Consider the following 20,309-nt stretch of genomic DNA (forward strand, 5'->3'; position numbering starts at 1 on the left):
TTGGCAGAACTCGAGATATTCCAATAATTGCAGTCCTTTAATGTAAATTACAAAGAGATCTATTAACAGTAGTATTTCGTAAACCGCCCCTCGCTTCCGTTTCACCCTAAGGAGGGGGGGGGGGGAAGGGGGAGGGAACAACTACAAGTAGGCTATCTGTTCCTATCAACATACCCAATAGCGAAAAGGGTGGACAATTCCATACCTGGGATGTCGTTTTATCGAGGAGTTCCAATCAACGAAACGGCCCAATGAATCGTGAAATAGGGTAAGCAAGACCATGAAATGTACATTTTCTCACGCTGGTAACCTATCAGTTCTTTGGGAGTTTTACGTTACTTGCAAAGAGTGAGATTAATGCGTTAGATTTTGTCTCATTGAGTGTATCTTAAAAGATAAATGAATAAAGGGGTAAGTTTCTAAAGAAACTGTGGTGCTGCGTCGGTGGGAGAGTATAGCAGGTAATTTAGTGTTAACAACTGAGTTGAAAACGTAAATTAGCCACCGTAAAGGGTAAAAAAAATGACGTTTCGAGCGTTAGCCCTTCGTCAGAGCGATTGACTAATTTACGTTTTCAACTCAGTTGTTAACTCTAAATTACCTGCTATCTTAAATTACAGTTTTATTCCCTATTACAGTGGTACGTCTGATTGAGTGAGATTGGAGTTTTCGATTTTATCTCAATGAGTTTATCTTAAAAGACTCCTGCAAATATACTGATGCTATTACAGTGGTAAGTCTTTGTCTGTTCTTACAGAGCTTTTGAAGCTTTGTAATTTTCGCAGAGCCCTACGGAATTGTGGAAGCTTCAATGTATATATTACTGGATTCACGACAGAGTTCCCATACTGCAATAGTTTAGCAAAGTAAAAGAAATTTAAGGGGACGGATTTCAAAGCTTTTTGATCAAAACTGTAAATTACATTAAGCAGATAAAACGGCAGCCACATCACAATAAAGGCCACAGTTACTATAAGCATTGCTAGGGCAATGGATTTTTCTTTGACTATGAAATCGAGGTTCTCTTTTCGTCTTGTGATTTTGGTCCAGATAGAAGCGTGGGCGGCTATTATGGTCATCAAGGCGATGGACACGAATATGAAGATAACATGTTTGTCATATGAGAAGGTCAGAACTCCAAGTGATGTTAGAATCTTCATGGAAGTAAGGACTCCCGATGTTACCCAAACACAAGCTGCAGACAACCAATAGAGCCTTGACCTCCTAGAAACACAGCGGTGCTTTAGAGGTCGGTAGACAGAATACGCCCTTTCTAAGGCAATCATTGCTAAAATAAACATCGAGGATAATCCTGAAAAGACGTCCACGCCGAGGTACACATGGTTCGTGATCATGTCTCTCCATAAGAAGCTTTTGTGCGAATTATAGAAAATATAAATGTACATTGGGAACGCTATGCTTCCAACCATCAAGTCAGCGATGGCTAAATTCAATAGGAGAATATTGCTCCTCTTACGCAAAAGCCTTTTCATTGTGAAAACGAAAACGGCGAACACGTTGGCGCAGATTATGCCAACTGCTGTGAGGCTGTACGTTATGCACCATAAGATAACTCCATAAGTTGGGGTACTTGGTTTCCAATCTCTTTGCGTGTTGTTTGTGTTTGACATGTTCATTCTGTAAGGAAAATGGCAGTCAACTTGAGCGAGGCTTATATTCAGAGGCAAGCATAAAGTACTGATAAAACAATTAAATCAATTACAAGGGACCTTCACCAGACTGTTTAGCGTAGGACCAAATTGGATCAATTGGTTTACTTCAGTTGTAGGGCTCTTGACTTTGAAAATTGATTACAGTTAATTCACACCAAAACATTATTCTAAAGTATCTCTGTTGCTCCATTTTTTGATTGGCCACCGGATTTTCAGTAATGTTTCACAGACAGGAGGAAATGCGCATTTCGTCATTAGATGACTTTTAAGAATTGTGTTTTTCATTTTGGAGATCTACGAGTTCTTGCCGTTAAATAGTCAAATAGTCATCACTTCAGTATTAAATTGTACTGTTGCTGTGTGCAACACATTCCTCTGCACTTTTTAAATCTAAAATTTATCAGCTGTTTCCTCACTGGGAAGTTAAACAACACGCCGGTGTCTCATCTAAATATACGATACTATTAAAAAGGATTTTACTGGAAGGCTATACTGGTTCGTATTTTTAGAGCTACAGAACGAAGATATTTTTGACTGAATGGTCGACAATCATACACAGTACATAATGATCTACCTGTAGGTATATCCAAAGGATTTATTCAGCAATAGCAAATAACTATCAAGAATATCGCGTGTTACAGAGTTAGAACCTCTACAGGCAAAGTTAATCTGACACTCTTTGATCCGATCAAGCTGATTTTGTTTAGACCCCATATGATTTTCCAGAACTAAAGAAAGGCCAAAGACCAATGCGATGACATACTGTTCAATAGTTGCACGGAGAGACTCTGAAAATTCCCGGTTTAAACGGAATACTTACGTCTATAACCTTTGCCCGGATACTAATTTGAAGATCCGTATACATGCACGTAACAAACAGCTAGGTCAAGATTTCCTTTGAGACGTTAGCCTGTATTTAAAAAAAACTTCTCATTTTATAGTAGCAGTAACGCAGAGTGCTGCATTAAATGGTAAAGTACTGGCATTAATTGCAGGTTTCGCGATTAAGTCTAACAATAATTTGCCGAGCCGCCATATACTTTTAAGTTTCAGTTTTGAGATCAGTTACTCCTTCCCCTCGACTTGTCCTGTGAGTTCTACACCGAATTTCAAAACTCGTGGCGCGCTGGAAAATTCCGTTGATGTTGTACTGTCAGAGGCTTTTTTTGTTTTGTTCTGTTTTGTTTTTTGCCTTACTGTTTTAATGGTTATCCAAATAGAACAGAGTGCTCTCTAAAAAGGTTAAAATTAAGCAAAGTGATGATATGTTGAACTCCATTCGGCTCATTCTTGCATAGCTCGCCTTCCGCTGAGGTGGAGGATCACATCAACGTTAATATGATTAACATAAGAGGAACACCAGGGGCTGTTTTATTTTAAAATTATCTTCCTTCCACTGGTTCATTTAAAACATCCCACGAAATGTAAGGTAGATATGAATAACATTACGCACGTATAACTAGTAAAAATGTCTCAGTCACTATAATTTTGGCTGGTGGCTAACTTTCGAAGGAACAGTTGTGTTGTCAGTGGCCTTCAGGTAAACATATGCCACTGAATCAACTGAAGTCAAACGACAGAACGATGAAGACATAACCATTATTATTATCATCATTATTTTCATTATCTTTCTTAAAGAGAAAACTATAAAACAATCTGTTATCCATAACATGATAAATGTGAGAAACAAACTACATGGAGAAAATGACAATGATTAAGGAAAATATTGTATCAAGAGAGTTCACTTATTTTTCTTGACTTAAGAGAGTGACAAGTGGGACTGGAGCGTGGAATGATGGCAATTTAAACGTCAGTTTACGTTTGAAAATATACTTATCCAAAACATACCTACAAATTTTTGCACTGAATGGCTGAAGCACTAGTAAAATCTTCTCTCCATCACCGACAGATCTGGTTTCAAAGGTTCGTTCTACGATATCTGGTTAATTACTTCTCTAAGAAACCTTAACCTCAACAGAGCGGGGCATGGGAAAAGAAAAAGTAAAAGAATTTTCTTAAAGTATGTCATAGCCACTTAACTCACACGTCAACAAATCGCGCTGAGTCATACTATTTTGTTCGGTTTCGTCCGTTTGGCAGGAATGCTGTTTCAATTTCCTGCCTCGACTCACTCATCTGCTAATCAACCGGAAAGATGGGTTTGTAAGATTTAGTTTAGAAGGTTGTCTGTCTGTAAATTTGTTTTAAAAAGATTGTTTACTTAGCTAAGTTGATTATAAAACCGGCTGTGGTGGTAGATCACACTTCAAGAAAAAAAAATCGACAAAACAGCCATAATTGCATTAAAGTAACAGAGTGAAGATTTAAAAGGAAAAGTAACATTCTTGGGGTTTAAAGAGAACAAGATCGTTTCCTTAGGAAATATCGTGATCTTGGATCATAATAAATCAAAATATCAAGGCATAATTTTGAGACGCAACTGATATTGAAGGTCAGAGATGAAGACAACTTTACGAGTCCACATAAATCACTAAATTATAAGATCAAATTGTGGCCGTATACCATTTTTTGGGTCAAGTAAACGTTATTTTGCTTGGTCTGAGAACCAGGCACCTCATCATGATCATCTAAATTCAGTGATCATGACATTCTCAAAAATTACCTCTCTGAAAATAGAACAAGCAATCTCACTGGGAAATCACCTCAATCATCGTTAAAAACAGTGCACATTTTACAAACTAAAACTGTAGACACTAACCTGATAGGCTCTGAGGTAGGCATTAATGCGATTAATCTTTGTTATATTGCACCGTTCCGATCATTCTATCGCGCAGTTGGAATGATTGCTTTACGAATTGAAACCAAAATGGTGCAAATCAAGCAACAAGAAATATAATCCTACAGGATTGACAGATAAAAGTTTAGAGTTCTCTGTGAAGCAATTCCAGCATCTCTGCAAAAGGATCCAGATAAGTGGGACTGATCACTCACCATGCAATAGGTAAGAAGAAAAGTACGACTCGCATCATTTAGTTCCATATGAATGACGACATCAGCTTTGTCACCTTGGTAGCTAAGAGTGTTGACCTTCTGAGAGAATGATAAGCTAGAAACGCTCAGTCAGTTTTCTTAAACTGGGGCACTTCTGGTAGATATCTGGTTGGGATCATTCTGAAAAACCAGCACTGAAATCTCCGCTGAGAGTTCATTAAGGAACGTAAACTTGAAAAGAAACACAAAACCAGCAGGGATTCTCATATTTACCAATTTAGTGTAATAAGTCGATTTTAATTAATACCATATTTGTCACTTCGATAAGGATGACTTCATAACGCACATTTTTATAACAATCTTTATTTACATTGTGCTAGGTGTTAATTTGCCTAATGTATCGTATAGAAAGATAAGGTTATCAGAATCCATTTTCGAAACCTTTACTTTCCTTAATGTGTTTCTGACGAACTCAGCAGCTAATGCTGTCTGTAAGCCCTCGTGCCTTTGTCTAACAACATATTTCGTAGCAGGTCAAACAGTTTTTTGCAGCTGATTATCTTGAATAAATCATGATGGATGGCTCTAAAGGTCTATTCGTTACGTGTTAATACAAAGACTCATTATAAAATTAACTTGTCACTTCACTGATTCGGGTCCAACGGCATTTTTCGGACGATTCTGTTCACCTGCTTTCGCTTCTAATTGTTGAATGTGTTTTCGTCAAAAGAATTCTTCAGACGTTCAAAGTTGAAGTTACATCGAGAACAATCATTACTTAGCTAAAAATAGTGGATGAGATACATTCAATTTGTTTACTTGACAGGGACATCTTAAGCAATGATATATGAAGAGACTCAAAGTCTAACTTTCAAGTATTGAATAACAATTCTATAAAGAAGGTAAAAGCTTGAGGCGAAATTTGCTTTCTAAGCTGGGCGTAAGCGTTTAACTTGACGACGCATTCAGGTGAGGGTAAGGCATCAAGTTACCTGATCGACAATTCGAGAAAAGTCTGGGAGAACCGACGCTGTTGGAAAGTTAAAGTTTGCATTGCAACGGAGTGTACGCCGGAGATATGAGACGTTTCTTAAGAACCAGACAAAGCAAATTGCTTGTGAGAACAAACTTTTCAACACCTTGACATCCAGTCTGGCCTTTGCAAATGCTAACCCGGGACTGAAAGATTGCAGCTGTTAATCGCCCCAGCTCCCTCGATCACTATGTAAAATCTGTGCGTATAATGACCTAGATTAAGTAAGTGCCTACTTACGTTTTAGCCGAATGCATTTCAAACGTCGAAATTCCAGTTTCGTCATTGTTTCTTAGTTTTCTAAAAATACTGGCAACAGTCTTCCTAAACTCGGGAACCAAAAAGGAGTATATTATAGGATTAACACAAGAGTTGCCATAGTGCAAGAACTTTGCAAAATTGACACCATCGATTGACATTTTCCTACACGGGTAGCAGAAAAACGCCAAAATATTTATGATTTGAAATGGCATCCACGTGAGACCGAACACCACAGTCACTATAAACAGCAAAATGGCGAGTCGCTTGTCCTGTTCCCTCTTACGTTTGTTTCCCTCTCTATTGGCGAACCGGAACTTCATTTTGAACCATATTACAGCGTAAGAGATACAGATTATCAAGAGTGCGATAGAGAATAAAACAAGCATAACATAGAAGAAAAATTTCAATTTAAGGAGGTCTGTCTCATACAGAAACCGCAAACAGGATACCAAAATAGACAGCAGCCATATCAAGCCTAGAAGTCCATAATAAGTCTTTACTCTTGCATGGCGATGAATCTGAGGTAAACAAACAGAGAATGCTCGTTCCAAGGCGATGAATGTTAATGTGTAAATTGAAGCACAACCGACAAAAACATCAACTGCCGTATAAATCTTAAAGCTGAACTGTTTCCAGACGCCTTCACCATTATACAACGCGGAAATCAAATGATAGACGTACATGGGTATGGCGAATGTACCAACCATCATATCAGCTATAGCTAGATTTATTAGGAAGTAATTTGCGCGTGTGCGCAAAAGTTTTTTATTCCTAAAGAATACAAGGAGCGTTATGACATTCCCAAGTATTACGACGACATCCAGCAATCCGTATGCTAAGCTCCACGCCACCAGCGAACCAGCTGCTTGTTCATTACCTTCATGTTGTGAAGAAGAGTTGTTCATTAAGATGGTGGCGTTTTGTCCTGGTGGAATAAAGCATAAAACAAGACCATCAGTCAACTGTTAATGTTTTAAGGAACGTTTTAGTTGCTCGAGGTGAGATCATGTTGCAATATACTGGATAAGTGAACTTGCTTTGCTGCTCAATACGTTTCATTTACATACCTACTTATGTCCTGATGTTGCATTGAATGGGCCCAGGAGAGATTCAGTGCAAGGGAATGGGATAAGAGGTTGTAAAACCACCTTTTAAGAATAGTCAGGGTCTCTCTACCTTCCGCCCCACGAGGGAACTAGAGTTAAGAGAACGAAGTATTCACCAGCGTATTGGTCATGCCCTTCGGTTGGGGGTCCCTGGACGAGGAAGGTGGTCATGATAATGTGGGGGTAATTTCAAATATTTTATCTAAAAGGATCCATACTTGCGGGTGCAATAAACAGGTAAAGGTACTTTCTTTTGGGCTCTGTAAATCATGTCATAATTAAAATACTATCAAAAAACTGAGAAACTACGAGCACCCTGATTGGTCAAAGTCCTACCGTCTATTGCACTGGTAAACCCATAGAAAACAGACGTTCGTTCTATAAAATATTGCTTTACTAATTTTATACAAGTTTAGATGATTCTTACTAACGATCGATTGTAGGACAAATGCATAGACGAAGTCACCATTGAAAACCTTTTGCTTCATTATTATGTAAATGAAATAGTTGTCCCATGCGTCGGTTCAGTAATAAATCACAGGATACGTGGTAAGAACACTAGTGACACCCGCCTGCACATCGTGTGCCATGGAATATATTTTTTTTAATTGGCAAAGTAGTCTTAAGTAGAGTCAATTCTTTCTTGGTCGTAATTTTGTCAGTTAGATCATTTCATCGAAAGCGGCCATAACTATATATTATTTATTTTTAAAATGAAATCACAGATACTCTCATTTGTCGCAAATAATCTGCCTGAACATTGATATTTAAAAAAGCTTAATACGAAGACGAATTTTCCGTGACAAATACATTTATCCTTAAGATCTCAAAACTTCTCTATGTTGAGATCGAAACAGGCGCAGACGAAAACCAGGGAACCATGGGCGATTTTAGAAAGACAAACGAGTAAACACAAATACGAAATTCTTCTCTGCTTCATGAAATTTAATATCGTGACTAGTGAAAGATTTGACAGCCTACCTGTTTTCGAGATGGGGCACCTTGCCAACCTGAATTTTGTTCAGAACATACGCGACAAAAACCTTCATGAGATTTCAACAAAGCCTACGGTCATTGGATCTTTCGACAAATTTCATTGCGGACGTCCTTAATAGTTCTTTAAGGCTTGCTCACACTCCACATGAAATAACCCTATGTAAATCTGCGTGCGTCATAGAAAATACGTCATTACGGAAGCCCCTCGACTTCAAGTGCCCGGAAGTGCATTCGCCACCATTTACTGTTATATACATGGGCTTTTGTGAGCCTTGTATGGAACATCAGCCCCTCAATCTCGTTTAGCATGGACCCTGATGCACGCGCCCCATATTGCCTCGACCTCGTGCTAACATTCCCAAGAAAACTGTCCTCACGCTCGTTAGTAAGAAATCATCACATCAACTCTTCGGTCTGTCGTTGCAGTACTACGATGAAGGCACAAGCGAAGATTTTCCTTTCATTTTTTGGCGTCTTAACTAAGCAGGTGTGAGATGATATAACCGAGCGGCAAAAATCACCTTCCAAGTTACTCCCTACGTTTTTCCTTGTATTGCTCGACTAAGAACATTACACTCTTTGACGTCGATGACCTGGTCAAGTTCTCCTCTCTTCCTTCCAAAAAAGTGAATAATAATCTCCTAAACTTGCTTACACATTCCGTTCAAACTGCTTTACTGTTGCTGATCTGGCGACTAACTTAATCAGTTTGAACTCACACTGTGCAGCGGCTGTCCACTGATTCCGTAATTCATTACGTCTTATACTGACTGTGTTACGCGTACGTGACGATATCATGAGCCGTTACTTGTGACTTACAGATTTACTTTCAGCTTGTGGTAAACCACGATATGACATTTTCATAATATAAAATCGTCAAAATGGAGAAAATTAACTAAAAATGACCGAGAGGTGTTGAACATCCACAATCTTATTGCAAGGAGAAGCTTGCTAGAATTTTCAGTTGCTACAAGTCTTGGTCGCAGCGCTAACGAAAGCTTAAAACAAAGGCTTTGAGGAAATTTGAAACTGCAACTTTATTTGCGATAAATTAAGTGATGTCTACAATTGGTACATGAGGAAATGGATTTTTTAAGACAAGATAGGACATTTCTGAAATTGGTGTGGAAAACTATCTGTTTGTACTAAAAGAGGCTCGTGATTTAAAGATCTGGGTGGCAAACAGTTAACCTTTGATATTATTTCCGTCGAGTTCGGAGCCTTACAGTACCTCACCTCACCCTTGTTAAAACAAAGATACTCAAACATAAACCGTGACGCACTAATTGAAGAGCTTGTCAAGACAACCGGTCCAAATCTACTTTTGTTTAGGATTACTTCTTAATCGTTGAGCAAAATGCCGCAGGTAGATTATCTTTTCGAACGTGATAAGTGAAATTCTTGAAACATTTGGTAGGCGAAATAAACTGTATGAAGTTCCGACTCCTTATGTGACATATTTGGATTCCGTCGTTGGCGTTGTTTAGCCATGTAAAACGTTCCGCGTCAAAGGAATTTCTTGGTTTGCAGGAATTATACTAGAGATGACATGATTAGCGAGGCGTAAGTTTAGTGTAAATGTAAGACTTACTACACGATTGTATTAGAGCCAGCGTAATTTTGTCGCTCACAACTCATTACATGGGTGACAATTGCTTATCAAGTGAACTTGAACGGAACATTCAGTATCTTCTTCTTACCTCGCTTTTAGAGCATTTTACACGTTCGGCAATATCCGTGACTTGAGTGTTTTGATCATCGGCCTTCGCAATTCAAAGAATGTCCAGCAAATTTTCGATGAGCATCTGTAGATTGTTTGTTAATAAATTAGCAAGTGCGTGATCATTCAGAACCCTGAGAGGTATTTCAATGAACAACAAAGCAGCATGTAGTCTCAAATTTGGCAACTAGTATAATAGGTCGACTTGTACGGCACTCACATAACCTTCTGAAACAATAAATATCTCTTGTTTCACCTGAGATGCAATTCTTCGTCGGTATAAAGGTCATTTCTGGCATTTTGCAGGAATTCTTGAAACCATGCTATCCGTGAAGGCGACGTAGGCGTCTAAAATTTGTTTATTTAAGCATTTTTGAAATGTTAATTTTATGTATTTTTAAGATAAGAAGGCGTCAATGGTGTGTAAAAATATTATATCGAGAATAGATGGGAGGGGTGGGAAAGGATCCTACGAATGCCAGCTTGCGTTACCATGTTTCGTTGGATCTAAGACGGATAAATAAAAGTGTGATAATGATAAAGAAAAAAAAGTGGAAGGAGAAAAATACTAAGCTGCAGCCACGCAACCGTTGTCTTAACCTCAATGCAATGCTTTTAGGACAGCCAAAATATTCAATAAGTTTTCTCCACACGTAATAGGCCCCAGCATGTTTAAAAGAACACAAGTTTTGGTCCCCTTAACCTATCTTATTACATGACCTGTCGAAACATATTATTTTTCTTGAGTTTCTTAAATTTAATCTTTGAAAAAATTTTGAATCTTCACGAAACGGCTATTTCATTTTATTGCCAAATGAAAATACACCAAATCATTCTAACTAAACTAAAGAGAGTCGTTACCTGTTTCCATGAGGGGAAATAAAAACAATGTGAGACAACTTTACAGCGCGTTTATATGGAGTTGTGGGTTGTAACAGCTCTCCTTTCACTCAGTCTTCCGCTGATGTCTCTGCTAAGACTGGCTCGGGCCGGCGAGCAGAAATGTTTCGTATATGAGGAAAAGTTGTCCCGCCTGATAGGGTTGCTTGCTCTGCAGAATAGTCTCTCCCCCCCCCTCCCCCCTCAGGCGAGTGCGCCATTTTTGGTGGTTGAATATTTTCAAGGAAAGAGGGGAAGCAAATGTAATTATGGGGGGGGAAGGGGGGGTAATCTCAGGTATTTGAGACCATTTAAAAAGACCCTAAGTCATCAACTTCGGCCAACCTTCCTCGACATTCTATAGCAATTGACATAGAAGTGATGTCTGGGAATCTTTTTGTTAAAAACTATCCCAAATAATTGTTAACGAATCGCGGTTTTCTGCTTAATTCTTTACCGTCTCAGCTATTGATAACAAACCATTTAAAACATTGGTAGCGGTAACTCGAAACCACATTTAGGCAAGAGAAACACAAAACTTAGTTAATCAGAAAGGTTGGTCTAAAAATTATTTCTTTGATAAGTGTCTGTTGATAAGAGGCTTCTTACTTGGCCGTCAAGTTGTTGAATACTCTGCATATATATCTGTGGCAATAACCTTTCCACAGACAAGCAATAAAAACCAGAGGACACTGCCGAAGGCTCCATCCAAATATCATTCCAAATTTATTTTCTGAATAATCAGCAGGTAGGCTACCATAAGAAATTATGATATGATTTTTTTCATTTTCGATAATGTTAACTTTTCTCCAGCTATGAAAATTGATGGAATTCACGCTGTTAAAATAATAGACGGACACTCAATACTTTTCGTCTAACTAGCATGAGTCGAGTCTAGTTTAGAACTGGTGGTTTCACTGACTAAAATATCACCCCTACAATAGTTTGCATGTACCAGACTGCAATACCCTTTATCTTCAGACAGGAACTGGAAATATATATCGGCAAAATTGAAAAATTGCTTCGCGATTACTAAGTTTTATGTATTATTCATTTCAACTTTCAATGTAAATTAAGCTCTTATTTTGCTGCAAATTTTGACAACTGTCTTCCTAAACTCAGGTACCAAGAATGAGTAAATAATAGGATTGACGCACGAGTTGCCATAGTGCAAAAACTTTGCAAAGTAAGCGATCTCGTTGGGCATTTTCTGGCAAGACATGCAGAAAAATGTTACAATGTTTATGACTTGAAATGGCATCCAGGTGAGAACAAACACAACAGTTACTGTAGACAGTATTACAGCGAGTCGTTTGTCATGTTCACCGGACCGCTTATGTACGCTGTCTCTCCTGGCGAAACGAAATTTCATTTTGAACCATATTACCACATAAGATACGCAAATTATCGAGAGGGCGACGGCAAAGGAAACCAACATGAAGTAGAAAAAAAACGGCAGTGAGAGGAGTTTTTCCTCAAAAAGGAATCGCAAACAAGAGACCAGAATAGACAACAGCCATATTAGGCCAAGAAGTCCATAGTAGCTGTTGTTTCTGACGTGACGATGAACATGAGGCAAACAAACTGAGAATGCTCGCTCCAAGGCTATAACAGTGAGGGTAAATATGGAGGCGCAGCCAACAAAAACATCGACCACCTTGTAAATCTTGTAACTATATTGCATCCAAACGCTGTGACCCTTTTCCCATGCCGCAATTAAGTGGTAAAGGTACATGGGTATAGCGAACGTACCAACCATCATATCCGCTAGTGCCAGATTTATCAGGAAGTAATTTGCACGCATGCGAAGAAGCTTCTTGTTTGTAGAAAAAACGGTGAGGGTAAGGACATTGCCAACAAGGATGACAACATCGACAAATCCATACGCAGAACTCCACGCCATTAATTCTGATAACTTCATGTTTGGTTCTTTCTCATTTCTCTGAGTGGAGATGGAGGAGTTGTTCATTTTGATGAACCTCGTTTTGTAGACGAACTACAAATGACAACAATAAAAATCAGATAAATCGACTCAAAAAAATTGTGTGCGTGCGGAAAAATCAAGGAAGCATAAAATATAGCCGCGAAATAAACTTTTCATGACAAATTTAATTTCGGTTACAAAATTATTATTAAGACGCCCAGCAAAAGTAGCTTCCGTTATTACATTGAGTACGTCTAAAGCATCCTTGATCAGTAACTACTGCGTTGAATGATAAATTAATGCATATAAGCAAGTGCATATATCAGGATATATCGATATTTTTCCTTCTGTACCATTCACGGGATAAAGCTGCAATCATTTGCTTGCTGTCAAATTCTGACTTTGGCGCACAACAGTAACATGTTATCATTCACTACATACTTGTTAACCCGGCCTCCTGGAGGATTTTACTAAAGCAGGATTTAAGCTCTATTTAACTAGATTATTAAAACCCTGACTTAAGAAAAAAAATCATGTTAATTCTACATTGCACCCTTTTGTGGAGAAAATATTTAAGTTTTCTTTGAGGTGATAACTTACCGGTTTCTAGGTCGCAAAAATAGAAGGAAAAGAAAAATTAGAACTTGACAGTACCATTCAAACAAGCAGTTTGGGGCAAAGACAAGCAAAAAAAATTAACGCTGTTGGAATCATCTCTCACTTTCTTGCGCAATCGACACTTTGGCACAAAAGCAAGCCGCTGAGAGAAAATGATTTAAATGAGAAAGTAGCGTGTGGGAATATTTAATTGTCTACGATGGTGTTTCTTAAACTATTTAAATTGCCTAACCTATTGTGTTAATTACTGTTTGGCAAAATGAAGGTAAAATTCTTAGTAATGGGACTTATTATAATCGTTAATATCTTCAAAACAAACAATCATTTTTAGCCGAGGAAACTTTGCGATGAAGTCAAGTTATCATTTACCTCCGGATTGAAACTTAAAGAAGAACATAGCTGATAAAATACTAAATTTTTCTTGATTTTCTCTATCCTTAAGTAACTTGAAGAAATACTACACATTTTTTTAAAGTATAATTTGATATTCCATGGTTTACCACTAAAAGGGAAAAAGGTAATATTGAAAATGCGTGAATGAATCAATTACTCATTCGTTGCTATGTTAACAACTGATTCTGTGCATGACAACATTACCAGGTTCACTTAAAAGTCACGTTCGATTCGACGAAGTTTATTTTTTTTCTATGGTTCAAAAACAGACAAAGAAGCAAACAAGCATTCAAAAAATTGAATTGAATTTTTTGGCTTTTTCCGCAATGGTAATCTGACTCCCTCTCATTTGGGTTGTTAGTAATGTTCCTATACCCACAGCATTATTTTTAGTAATCTCTTGGTAAAACTCAGTTGCCTGGTTAATTATTGTCGTCCAATGGAAGTGTGAGCGGAAAGGAGATATTCTGACTGAAAAAAAATCGAATTACTTTGGTCCACTTATGAATGGAGTTGTTTTTCCATGGAATTACCTCGCGCAGTAATCACTTATTTCATTTCTTCAAACAAGCAAGAGTCATTGAATTGAAGCATTTTTAGCGAAGTACACATCTCTAGCTAGAACTCACAATAGGACTTGCGCTGGGGAAAAAAAACAACATTCCGAATATTTATCGCTAACTACGAGCGAATAGTTCTCTGTTTCACCTCCAAAATCTGTTACTTTTGTCTCTTATGAGGCGCATCCAAACTTACCCTGACTGGCTGTCGAATATTATCCTTTCGGAGCATATATCATGAAAACTGATCATTTTATAAATTTTTGGAATTACTCATTCACGGCTTGAATAATGGTGACGCGATTTCCGCAATTTCGTACGACTATACATCGCTGAATTTAAAATATGCAAAACAATTATGACAGAGAAAAAAAGATAACATTGAGGGAATAGTTAAGCAAACAGTTTTCCATCCCAAAGTCTAAAGTTTGTCTTGTAGAGACATAAATTCAGTCATTTGACCACTTTAATTGCTAAATTGTTGACACTGACTTGAGTTCACTATTGTCTGATGACGGCAAAAAGGACAAGGACAAAAATGCATTGATACCACGAAAAATAATTAGTTTCGGTATCTTTTCGTGATGGGTGAATAAACCTTCTTACGACAAAGCGTCCTCTAAGAAAAGCCTCACAATTTGCTCGTTTTCCTACATGTCTATCGTAAAAAGGATTAAGGAATCAATATAAAAACTACTAGTCGTTTCCTGACTTTTTCCAACGGCAAACAATATCACACGCAAACCACAAGGCAGATGTAATCAGCTTAGTGATGAAAGGTTGCCAAGACCCTAGGAGCGAGACAGTAGCTGACTAAATACAGTACTGTCTGTCGAAACCATCTTTTGACTGACAAAAATTAAAAACCATTTCTAAGTTAACATGAAGCGGAGAAACCTTAAGCAAACATTGTCTAGAAAACAAGATCAAGATTAAAATGCGAACAAGGAAAGAAAGCGAACATGAGAGGCGGTTGAGTCGCCAGCTAAACGTATAAGTGCATATTTATATCCGTGAAACGATTATATCCGTTAAATTCGATTTCGGAAGGAAATTGAACGAGTTTGCTCTTCATTCCCTTTTTCCATATCAACTCCGAATTTGGAAAGTTCATTTCGTTTTGTTTATGTTTTTTTTTTTGCTTAAGTCTTTGTTTTTCGGTTTTATATCCATGAGAGGCAGGGAGGGGGAGAGGAGGGGGGGGAGGAGGGAGGGGGTGAATTTGGGAACCCAGGGAGAAACCCTGACACTAACCCTCGAAATAAGAACAAGCATTTTAAAATTTGTGTGACATGTTTGGCTCGAGTCGCAGCGTTGCGAAGCAACTCCCCATCCTACTCAGTGTTTTAAGCGCTATACGAAACAAATTTCAGTTTCTCATTAGCCGACAGGGTGATTTTGCTCAATGCCTCATCCAGTATGACTTCCATAAATCAGTGACTTTTTTACTTGTTATCCATGATTTGATAACTTAAACAGTACTTCATCCCAAGCTATACTTATATTGACATCATCCTCCTCAGGCTTTTGAATTCATATTTCGTTTTCTAAACGTCGTGATGTGAGCCAACTCTTTGCTCCCCTCCCCTGTCTCTTTTCTTTGAAAAATCTTTAGTAGATCAACAAAGCGAATTCAGATTAAAAGGCAAAAATCGAATGGCTTAGGGACTACCAATTTGACGAAAGTCGTGGTTGTATGATAAGCGGAAAATTAGTTTGCGCATTTATTGCGCAATCATAGCGCATATTCATTTACCTTTGATCAGTCTCGTGTCTTGGACTGACATGTCTTTCAATCTACTTTATATTTACACCTCTCTCACAATCTTCATGGCTATTTTTATGCTATTTTTTTTATGCAAAGCTTTATGCGTTTCCTGACAACAACAGACTACTTATCGACGATCTGGAAAATTCTCAATGTTAATATAATAAGATTGACCGTATCATTATTTCAACACTTCAATCTCCTTAAGGGCGGTCATTGAAATCTTTAAACCCAAATTTAATCACTTATTCGAGGAGATCTTTGTTGAGATATATTTGGAGAGGAAATTAATTAGAGAGTTAACCGTCGGCTGTATTGTCTAAGATCAATAAAACATTTGATAGAAAAGGAATCTTAATTTTACATGTTTAATCAATTCTTAACCAGATATCCGCCGACGAACGGATTTGTTTAAATAAGAAACAAGCTTAATTGATAAAGAGGAGTGGTGTAAAGTGGTATGGTAGCATTCTCCAAAGCATAAGCTCAGTTCATCCGCAAATGATTGCATAATGAATACGCTAGAAAGCTGAGAGTTAGATGAACGTCTCGATGCAGTGTTGAAAATCTGGCTATGAACCACCGGAGCAGGGGAAGTAACGGCCGCTAAATGAGGTGACGCATACAGTTCAGTGGAAGTGCTATAAGCCGCTCAGAAATAGGGTGTTACTCAGACATATTTTTCGATCGGAATCGCCCGCTAATCATTTCCAGGTTTGTAATTTCTTAGCTTTTATCGGACCTTTTTTTACAGGTTGTAAAGTTTTTTTTCTTTTCTTTTCATTTCTTTTTTCTTCACATTAATGCCTGTTCATGCATGGGCAGCTTTACGCGTAAGACATTTATCGAACATGGATAAACCTTTCTGGGTGAAATTTAAGCAACCCTTGACCATCGTACCGCTACAAACAGTTTGACGATTCAAATCTTTTTTCTTCAGGTCATGAATGACTGAAATGCTCTCTTCAGTCAACTAGCGTTGGAATCTTTTGTAATCAAAGCCGTGCCAATTTAAAAATCAGATTTAGAAAAAAAAAGAAGAAACGAAACGCACAAATTAGAGGAATAACATGAGAGGCGAGCATGTTTGCAATTCAGCTAATAACTTTCGTCCTTTTCGCTTGAAAGAATATCAAGCAAAGTCAAAGTCGGTTTTCTACTCTCTAAGCTACGTGCCCTAACTCAAATGAAAGAATACGCATTTGCTACTTACCATTTCTGATCAAGTTTTCTTTAGAGCAGCCTGTTACGGATGTTTGGCTTCCAATATGCATTCATTAATAATACTAATCTTTCGAAACGCTCAAATAATTGTTAACACATTCAACGTGTTAAATCTTTAAAAACAAAATTCCTCAGGAAGTGTAGAGCACAGTAAGTCAAAGAGGGCCATATTTGCTTCAGTCATGCACATTTTTGATCAAACAAGAACAAAGTGAAGGTGCAAACTAATTAGTTACTGTGATGGAAATACAAGAATCAATGCATATCATTTGAATTTAGTAAATGACGCTAAGGTAACAAAAGATCTCGGCGTGTGTCTTCAGAGCGTTGCCATACAAGACAAATATTCAGCCAAACTTCATTCACGGCATTAATTTATGCGTGCAGCCGAGTAACATAACTTGAAAAGGAGCTGTGCTTAGTGAGATATTTGGCATCCCTTATCAGAGAAATTTTGGACAGTCTAGGAAAAAGTGGCTTGATAATACTAATGATGTTAATAGTGGCAGTGATAACATGTAGAGATAATAAGGATAATGATAATAATAATAATAACGATAATAATGATAACAATAATGAAGATCTAAAATTATCATGTTGTTTCCCAAAACATAGAGCAAAATAAATTTTAATAAAGGAAAATATACTCTTGAAAACATTCTGAAATATGTCTCACGTTACGTATTTTCTAGACCATACCCAATATTTTTTTTCGAAGCATGCCTAACAGACTATGTTCTTACGCATGACTACAAAAGTAGTAAAGATAAATGCTTCCCATTGTAGCAGATGTTTTGACATTCTAAGGAATGAAAACGTAACAAAATCAATGTAAGGAAACAGTGGTAGTACCATTACCCAATAAAACGTTAAAGATAAAATATATAAAAAGAGGATGCAAAATCTAGACTGAATAATAACACAGGTGTTTCCTTAGAAAAATTACAATACAAAAAATGTAAAATCTGAATTTTTAAATTTCTACACTCCACTACAAATTTGTGATAAACATTGGTCTTTTTTTTTAGAACATATCACAGATATTGGAATGCGATTATCTTAAAATATGAAGAGTCTATTTTTAATTAAGGATTGCTTCAAAGCGGTTAAGGAAATAATGTCACCCGAACTTAGCAGAAGTAATATGTGTTTTTTTATACGCCTTTTATTGCCTTTGTCTTTCAGCTATTCTCCTTGTCATAGTAAAATGAACAGAAACGGTTAAAACACGACAGCAGTCAAAACAACGAGCAAATAACGTGACAGTAGATTCTCAATTCAATTAAATCTGTCAAAAATCATGACCTTAAAATATTTGCTCCTGTCAAGAGCCATTTCGGATTGTCTGATATGGACAGTAAACGCAAATGCTAACTTCTTGGCCAATACATTAGATATACAAATTATGACGAAAAATTGCAGATCTAAAACGTTTTTAATTATTTAACTTACCAAATATCTCTTATGATTTTGAATTATATGTACATTGCTAATGGAACTCCATATGCAGTCCCATTTTCGTCGTACTTTATCATTTCTTATATATTTTATTTGATATTTGAGAAGAAAGCAGTAATTTCATCGTCATAACAGCTATGTTAAAGCTGGTATCTCAAAATGTTGAATTTTGTTAGTCATTCACGAAAGTAAGTCTGTGAAATAACTGTTATTCAAATCAACGAAAAATTGAAAGGTCCCGATTGGGGGCTTTGAAGTAACTTTTTGTAATTTGTTTTTCTTTTATCTTTAGAAAAAGTTCTACTGAGTTTTTTTTGGGGGGGTTTGTTTTATTTGAATGAGGCAGTTTTAGGCGATTTTGTAAATCGTAAAATATAATAGAAAAGATAAAAATTATTCACTGGGTGCATAGGATGAAGTACATTTACCACGGTTGCTGTGTAAAACTTTTTTCTCCCAAATAATATTAGCGTTCTACCGGGACACAGCAGTGTACGATTGAACAACATAATCTGTACTTACCAGTGCCGTGGTATCTTTTAGTTCTGCTAAAATCACCAAGGTAAAAGAAACCGTGTGAAACTATTACCGAGACTTACAATGTTGCTTGATCGCTGGTTGCTTTAACAGTTGGTCTCCAAACTGTTTCGAATCTTCTAGTCTAACCTTCCGCGCGACGTTAAAATTATTTATTTGCGTGTGGTCGAATGAATAGGCGTCAGTCTATACCTAAAATTGCTTTGGAGTTAAAGCATAAAAGCCCTATTTGTAAACACTATTGTTCAAAGCGGAACCACATTTTTATCTTTTTGTGCATCCCTCCAAGTGTACAAAAACACAATTTACAAATAGCGCGTCCGCCATGCAGTTTTTCCCACTAGGATATTTTCAGTCACCAATCATTGAATCAGAAAAAAATTCTTGGATTTTATTCACCTAAAGGAGTCACAGCAGTGAAAAAAATCTTAATAATAGCCTGGGGTTATGGTTGGAGATATTAAATATTAAGTAAACAAAGTTCAAGTTCAATTTATTTTGTCGGCATAAGATGACCTCTTCACAGAGATATCTGACAAGTAGATACGTAGGATAAGACAAGTGTGTGATTAATATTTGTCGTATTATGCAGCTTGAAGTCAATAAGGCCATCATCAAATATTTATTTTTTTTATCCGAAGATTTTTGTTTTTGATTTGCCACAACTAAGGCCTTCTACAAAGCTAAGACCACCTGCCCTCACTAAAGAAAAAATAAAGGGACCTCTTTTGGAATAGTTCATTAGTTTTACTTCACTCGCAATCTATCTTTTTATTTTTGTTCTCAATCAGGCAAAGAATGCATCACTTTCACTTAAATATTCTCAATGGGTAGCGTAGGTAGTTTTCTTAATACAAACTGAGATATTTTTGATTGAGGAGCAATTAAATTTCATTCTAAATTACCTGTATTTCATCAATTTTAGGCTCTCGCAAAACCTATGGGGTCATGTATACGAAAGTATCTTGAAAAATTTGTGTAAGTGCCTGTCCAATCACGATCAGCAATCAAGCCAACCTGCTTAAAAATCGGTAATCTAAAACACATATTTTTTCGAAGTCTAAAAACAGCAAACTGGTACCAAAGGAAGTATAATTATTACAGAAACTAAAGTTATATTCGTAACGTGTAAGTTGCATGAATTATGATTCACAGCCTGCTGCTAATTCTTGCTAGTTATTTTCGTGCAATTTGCATAATGAGTTTA

General features: G+C 37.1%; 4 protein-coding genes across 12 annotated transcripts in view; 1 reads left to right on the forward strand and 3 right to left on the reverse strand.

The window, feature by feature from the left end:
* Nucleotides 1-4,923, reverse strand: LOC131798311 (kappa-type opioid receptor). Of its 5 annotated transcripts, none has more exons than XM_059115989.2 (2): nt 4,626-4,923; nt 1-1,638 (listed from the first exon to the last, which is right to left on the reverse strand). In XM_059115989.2, exon 2 carries the CDS (start codon nt 1,635-1,637, stop codon nt 726-728), a length of 912 nt encoding a protein of 303 aa, XP_058971972.2. In that variant the 5' UTR covers nt 1,638; nt 4,626-4,923; the 3' UTR covers nt 1-725. The 5 variants fall into 5 exon arrangements, with proteins under 5 accessions (XP_058971972.2, XP_058971959.2, XP_066020037.1 ...); XM_059115976.2 differs by having other exon boundaries at nt 4,393-4,923; XM_066163940.1 differs by lacking the exon at nt 4,626-4,923 and adding an exon at nt 3,526-3,909.
* LOC131798624 (5-hydroxytryptamine receptor 4-like) overlaps nt 4,496-20,309 on the forward strand; it is a 27,045-nt gene continuing 11,231 nt past the window's right edge. The window contains exon 1 of the mRNA XM_066163941.1: nt 4,496-4,635. The gene's annotated coding sequence lies outside the window, so the exon portion shown is untranslated. The remainder of the gene's footprint in view (nt 4,636-20,309) is intronic.
* On the reverse strand, nt 4,991-10,726 carry LOC131798604 (neuromedin-K receptor-like). Of its 3 annotated transcripts, none has more exons than XM_059116306.2 (3): nt 10,603-10,726; nt 9,722-9,826; nt 4,993-6,844 (listed from the first exon to the last, which is right to left on the reverse strand). In XM_059116306.2, the coding sequence occupies exon 3, from the start codon at nt 6,822-6,824 to the stop codon at nt 5,895-5,897; it is 930 nt and encodes a 309-aa protein (XP_058972289.2). In that variant the 5' UTR covers nt 6,825-6,844; nt 9,722-9,826; nt 10,603-10,726; the 3' UTR covers nt 4,993-5,894. The 3 variants fall into 3 exon arrangements, with proteins under 3 accessions (XP_058972296.2, XP_058972289.2, XP_058972280.2); XM_059116297.2 differs by lacking the exon at nt 10,603-10,726 and adding an exon at nt 9,998-10,116; XM_059116313.2 differs by lacking the exons at nt 9,722-9,826; nt 10,603-10,726 and adding an exon at nt 8,007-8,740 and having other exon boundaries at nt 4,991-6,844.
* The window catches only part of LOC131798542 (adenosine receptor A1-like), a 12,948-nt gene continuing 4,011 nt past the window's right edge, over nt 11,373-20,309 (reverse strand). The window contains exons 1-2 of one of the 3 annotated variants that reach the window (XM_059116203.2): nt 19,088-19,198; nt 11,373-12,616 (exon numbers count right to left, since the gene is read on the reverse strand). In XM_059116203.2, coding sequence (XP_058972186.2) covers nt 11,693-12,589 — 897 coding nt within the window. In that variant the 5' untranslated portion in view covers nt 12,590-12,616; nt 19,088-19,198 and the 3' untranslated portion in view covers nt 11,373-11,692. Of the gene's footprint in view, nt 12,617-14,311; nt 14,433-19,087; nt 19,199-20,309 lie in introns of those variants that run through there. The other 2 variants (XM_059116209.2, XM_059116197.2) reach the window with 2 other exon arrangements.

The sequence above is a fragment of the Pocillopora verrucosa genome, chromosome 3 (genome assembly GCF_036669915.1).
Source record: "Pocillopora verrucosa isolate sample1 chromosome 3, ASM3666991v2, whole genome shotgun sequence".
NCBI classification, from domain to species: Eukaryota; Metazoa; Cnidaria; class Anthozoa; order Scleractinia; family Pocilloporidae; genus Pocillopora; species Pocillopora verrucosa.

Coding starts and splice junctions, on each gene's coding strand:
- LOC131798311 (XM_059115976.2), bottom strand. CDS start 4,415: ATGCCTACCTCAGAGCCTATCAG. Junction 1,639..4,392: donor CCTACCTCAGAGCCTATCAG/GTTAGTGTCTAC, acceptor TTTTCCTTACAG/AATGAACATGTCAAACACAA.
- LOC131798604 (XM_059116313.2), bottom strand. CDS start 6,824: ATGAACAACTCTTCTTCACAACATGAAGGTAATGAACAAGCAGCTGGT.